At 37.6% G+C, this 5,945-nt stretch overlaps 1 protein-coding gene across 1 annotated transcript; it reads right to left on the bottom strand.

The window, feature by feature from the left end:
• Positions 1–425: 425 nt before the first annotated feature.
• On the bottom strand, positions 426–5,718 carry Faa (fumarylacetoacetate hydrolase). Its single transcript, XM_027356309.2, has 8 exons — positions 5,546–5,718; positions 3,169–3,279; positions 2,733–2,854; positions 2,434–2,574; positions 1,960–2,210; positions 1,536–1,742; positions 1,113–1,261; positions 426–991 (listed from the first exon to the last, which is right to left on the bottom strand). Exons 1-8 carry the CDS (start codon positions 5,627–5,629, stop codon positions 797–799), a joined length of 1,260 nt encoding a protein of 419 aa, XP_027212110.1. The 5' UTR covers positions 5,630–5,718; the 3' UTR covers positions 426–796.
• Between the last annotated feature and the right edge of the window lie 227 nt (positions 5,719–5,945).

Raw genomic sequence — 5,945 nt, 5'->3', positions numbered from 1 at the left:
ATGAGTTTTACAACATCTGGTCCCCCAAATTTTTGTACATCATAAAGTTCAGCACATTTGCAATTTTGTATCAGTCATTGTGTCCATGGTTTATGTATGTTGTGTAAATGTGTATTTGTGAGTATATTTGTAAGTATACACATGCATCAAATTTGTATCTACATAATAATGAAAATGGATTGTCAAGGTAAATGAAGGTTTTGAGGTAGGTATAGTTTTACAGGCCTTACATGTGTGTATTTTTCTCATGCATCTGGCAACATCTGGGTAAAGATTGCTGTTTCTGTCTGTCACTGGACATGATGTGTTCTGTGTAATACTGTGATACAAGCTTACCAAATACTTTAGCACAATTCTTTCTTATTAAATGCATGGCCATCAACTTCAATGGAATGCATGAGATGTAAACAAAATGATAATCAAAAAGTTATTAGACATTTATTGAAGTACTGCAACATTTCCCAACATATCGCAATCTATAATCAAAAGCTAGAAAAATACATTAAAGATATTCACAACTATCTTCAGCATTTACATGCAGTGATATTACCATGGTAAATATTCAAAACATTCACTTAATACTTGAGCCTGGTGACAAATCATACCATGTAAAATATAACATTACATATATATATATATATATATATATATATATATATATATATATATATATATATATATATATATATATATTATTAGTTTTTAATTAGGGATCTGCTAGAACTAAAGATTTTTATTTTTCTAAATCAAGCTGCTAATCCTTATCATCCCAGTGCAAGTCAGTTGCAGCCAAAGTCTAAAGAGGATGTGCAGGAAGCACTTTGCCGGTGCAATTGCCAAAGCCAACCTTGTAACTATCCCCTTGACAGTACCCGGATATAACAACTTCATCTCCATCCTGAAGGAATTTCCGAGTAACTCCATTGCCAAGGTCAATTGTTTTGCTGCCCTTCCATGAGAGTTCCAGCATCGAGCCAAAAGATTCCTCACTCTGAAAATAATATATATTAGGATCACAAACATGAAATCTCTGTTTAGTTTGCATCTCTTTCCAGTTGATAAAACTTTTCCTTTCCAAATAAAATTATTTCTAAAGGCATATTTTTACTAACTGATCCAGAAATTGTTCCTGAAGCCATAAGATCTCCGGGCCTGACATTACAGCCTGTGATGGTATGGTGAGCCAGCTGTTGTTTCATTGTCCAATACATGTATCGGAAGTTGCTACGGCAGACTGTTCCTAGGTGATTACTACCTTCAGCTGGAATATGCAAAGAGAGTTAGAGTTGACAAAACAGACTATAATTACTATGTTCATTAAACATGAAATTTTTGGTTATATCCCATGCTGCACAAACAATACAAGTTATTTATTCATTAGTTTTTCTCTCTAAAACTTGGGAATAACAGAAAGGAAAACTTCTGAAAATGCAAGTTAACATTCACCAATTCAAGCCTCTGATATATTCTTCACATCTCAATTGCTTACTTATTATCATTATAATGGATGAAGTATATCATATATTCCCACTTACGTCGGATGCCAACTTCCAGCTTAATATCATATGTGAATTTGTCATTGTGTTTCAGGTAAGGGAAGGGTTCAGGGTCTTGGGAGTAGTTATCAACAAGAAATGGTTCAAGAGCTTGCATGCTAACTACCCATGGAGAGATGGTGGTGCCCAAGTTCTTTGCCAGGAAAGGTCCAAGAGGCACATACTCCCATTTCTGGATGTCTCTCGCTTAAATAAAAAACAAAGTTGAGTATTTCAATTACGTAGATGTGTCATTACTGATCTTACTCTTTTACTTAAGTAATCAAAGTAATGCCTGTACATTAACATTTTCACACTCATAGCCAAAACTGTAAAACATATATGTATATGAAGTTGATATATCTAATTTTACTGGTAACACCCTAACATTATTAATCCATAACCACAAGAAACATCAACCTACCACTCCAATCGTTCATGAGCACCATGCCAAAGATGTGTTCCTGGGCATCTTGGACTTTGATAGGGTCTCCCATCTTATTTCCAGGCCCAACAAAGAATGCCATTTCAAGCTCAAAGTCCATGAGACGGCACGGTCCAAATGTTGGGGGCTCATCATCCTTTGGCTTAGTTTGGCCATTGGGCCGTCGGACCGGGGTGCCAGATACCACCACACTAGATGCTCGGCCATGGTAACCAACAGGAAGATATTTCCTGAGTAATGAAGGAAATTTTCTTAAATCCAGCTATTTGCTTTCTACCTAATTATTTAGAAAATGTGCAGCTATTTTAAGTGAATTAACTGAAAAGAATAAAAGGCTATAGTTTGAGAGGAGTAAAAAAATCTTATTTTCAAGAAAAATTATCTTGCTGGTATATCAAAATTAATAAGCATTCTCAGAAGAGACCTCATTAGTTATGCAACAAAAACACTCACCAGTTAGGCATAAGAGCATTTTCCTTTCCACGCATCATGATCCCAACATTAGTAGCATGGTCAATGGATGAATAGAAATCAGTGTAGTCTCCAATGGTGGCTGGGAGGTGCATGTGGGCTGCATTTTGAGGGACAAATGCTCTGAAAGTGAATGGGAAATGAATGTAAAATGTTTTTGATATGCTATGACATTTATAAATATGAAACTACACAATATATATTCTCTTATGTGCACAATTACACTTATGCACAAAAAGCATACAACCATCATTCACAATCTGATGCAATAAAAATCCTACTTTGCTCTCAATGCACAGTCATCCCTCAATATGGGGTTCTCTTCACTTAGTAGTGTTTGGAGGGTTGCTCTTGCCTCTTTCCATGCAGCAAGTCCTAGGCCCATGAAAGCATTAAGAGTTGGCTGAAACACATGCATAAGATCCATATATTATAACCAGTTGGATGTGGAATAATTCATATATAAGTTAAATACAAGACTTTTCCATCATATTCTGAGGCAAGGCTAGCAACTGTTACTCTAGAACATGAAGGAATAGGAAACACTGTAAAAATATAAACATATGCAAAGAACAATAAATCTGACTACACTGAGGGAAAAAAGCGATAATTAGAATGAAAAAATAATAATGTGAGAACAATATGAAAATAAATAAATAAATAAAATAAACTATAATTAAAAATGATGTGATAATAAATGAACTGAAGAAAACTTACCCCTTTGAATACATGCTGATGGCCAACAAGGATTGGTCCACAGAACAAGTGAGAAATAACTGACAAATCCAAAATCAAGTCCCCAATTGCTACTCCAATGCGGTGGGTCTCCTGGAAACCAATGAGAAAAATAAATAAATAAATAAATAAAATCCATACTGGTTTGTTAACTATGTATGATATTGTGAGTGTAAGTGTTTTTAAATATGTATATGTTTATATGCATATACGCATTGTATATTGACAACATCGAGTAATGTGCATCATAGGTTCAGAGGCGAGAAGAGTAGTTGTACGAGGGTGGTAAGATACAGAGCAGGGCTGTTGGATTTTCCAATTCTTGTTTTTCTAAATACGCTCACTGGTTACAACTCTCGTGTTGTGATTGGCTACCTGTGTTATTCCATTTTTCTTGTTGGATTGAGAGGATAGAACATGTAGTGAAGGAACAACTAAAGCCTGTATATAAGCCAGAAAAAAAAATTGTAAACTTCATATCTCCTTTATAAGATCAAATTATCATCAGAAAAATAAATGCTAACTATTTTCTATTAGTGTAAAAGGGCATAATATGCCCTAAATCTGGTAATCTTGAAAAATTATCGACTGTGATGTCATGGATTACCATGTAATTAAAAATTCACAATGTGTGCGTGTGTGTGTATGTGCATGTGTGTGTGTGTGTGTGCATGTGTGTGTGTGTGTGTACATGTGTGTGTGTGTGTGCATGTGTGTGTGTGTGTGCATGTGTGTGTATGTGTGTGCATGTGTGTGTGTGTGTGCATGTGTGTGTGCATGTGTGTGTGCATGTGTGTGTACATGTGTGTGTGTGTGTGTGTGTGTGTGTATGTGTGTACGTGTATGTGTGTGTGTGCATGTGTGTGTGTGTGCATATGTGTGTGTGTGCATATGTGTGTGTGTGCATGTGTGTGTGTGTGCGTGTGTGTGTGTGCATGTGTGTGTGTGTGCATGTGTGTGTGTGTGCATGTATGTGTGTGTGCATGTATGTGTGTGTGCATGTATGTGTGTGTGCATGTGTGTGTGTGTGCATGTATGTGTGTGTGTGTGCATGTGTGTGTGCATGTGTGTGTGCATGTGTGTGTGCATGTGTGCATGTGTGTGTGTGTGTGCATGTGTGTGTGTGTGTTCGTGTGTGTGTGTGTGTGTTCATGTGTGTGTATGTGCATAAGTGTGTGTGTGTGGTGTGTGTGTATGTGTGTGTGCATATATGTGTGTGCGTATATGTGTGTGCGTGTGTGTGCGTACGTGTGTGTGTGTGTGTCACTGTGTGTGTGTGTGTGTGTGTGTGTGTGTGTGTGTGTGTGTGTGTGTGTGTGTCTATGTGTGTGCATGTGTGTGCATGTCTGTGTGTGTGTGTGTGTGTGCATGTCTGTGTGTGTATGTGCATGCCTGTGTGTGCGCGCATGTCTGTGTGTGTGCGCGCGTATGTCTGTGTGTGTGCGCGCGCATGTCTGTGTGTGTGCGCGCAGATGTCTGTGTGTGTGTGTGTGTGCGCATGTCTGTGTGTGTGTGCGCATATCTGTGTGCGTGCGCGCATGTCTGTGTGTGAGTGCGCGCATGCCTGTGTGTGAGTGCGCGCACATGTCTGTGTGTGTGTGCGCGCATGTCTGTGTGTGTGTGCGCGCATGTCTGTGTGTGTGTGTGCATGTGTGCAATTTATTCAATGTTATTTCTCAGATATATATATATATATTTGCCAGGGTATATCTATATCTAGTATAGCCTTTTATTGTATATATACTCCAGTGATGCTGCAACCAAGTCCTTACAAGTAATATTGCAGTTCTTCACTAACCAGACAATTATATGTAATAAGTTAAAACAAAGCCATAACTCCTTAAAAACTGCTATCCAACGGACAATCCTTCTAATGCCACTTTTAACATAATGTTCAAGTCCCTTTTGATTTAGATTGTCCCGAATTTTTGATGTCATCAACAAATCTCATTCGCTTGCATAGTTTTCTATATCTAAATAATGCCAAGTTATATTACTGATGAAAGGCTGGAAACGACTGCGTTACACTATCGAAAATTAGTCTTGGACCAAGACATGTTATATATAAGGCGTTGGTAGACTTATTAACATGTCTCACGCCCGAGGATAGACTCCACTCAAGGTCATCACCAACCTCGTTATAATAACTAAACAATAATAACATGCGAAAAACATGAGAATATGTTAATGAATATATTGCTAATACAAGAAGATGAACTTTAAACTCTATTTTTAACAAAATTATAGTATGACATCCTAGGAAATATGTTAAAAACAGCAATCAATATCGGCAAAACTGGTTTCCACACACATCTGCCCAACATTGTCTGCACCATCAAATATTTTACAGTGAACTTACGTTGTCAGCAGTTGAGAATATTCCGTAGGGCAAATTCTGGATGGGGAAATGGCTGTCGGAAGGTACATCAACGAAAGACTTCATGATGATGAGGATTCTTGCTAAGGGACACTAACTCTACAACTTCCTTGCTCAAGTTGTGCAGGTTGACTGCTGCCGCGCGAGGTTGAGAGGGAGCCAACTTTCATATATCCGGTTGCCAAGAACTTGTTATGGGTAATTTATGGATAACGCTGTGTTTAAACCTTTATAACTAGTTCGTTTTGTATAATGACCTTAAGACTACTTTTAGAATTTAAACAGATTTTGATGAGAACGCAAATGAAATAAACAAGTAATTCATAAGCAAGGGGTTTTGGGGGTGTGTGCTGACGCCTTGCGAATTCGACCCTCTGATTGG

The sequence above is a fragment of the Penaeus vannamei genome, chromosome 28, assembly GCF_042767895.1.
Source record: "Penaeus vannamei isolate JL-2024 chromosome 28, ASM4276789v1, whole genome shotgun sequence".
Lineage (NCBI taxonomy): Eukaryota > Metazoa > Arthropoda > Malacostraca > Decapoda > Penaeidae > Penaeus > Penaeus vannamei.
This window is presented reverse-complemented; position numbering and strand designations above follow the sequence as displayed.

Excerpts from the sequence above, each read along its gene's own strand:
- Faa (XM_027356309.2), bottom strand. The coding sequence starts at position 5,629 with ATGAAGTCTTTCGTTGATGTACCTTCCGACAGCCATTTCCCCATCCAG. Across the intron at positions 3,280-5,545 it reads TATTCTCAACTGCTGACAAC|GAGACCCACCGCATTGGAGT; the intron begins GTAAGTTCACTG and ends ATTGGTTTCCAG. Across the intron at positions 2,855-3,168 it reads ATCAGCATGTATTCAAAGGG|CCAACTCTTAATGCTTTCAT; the intron begins GTAAGTTTTCTT and ends CATGTGTTTCAG.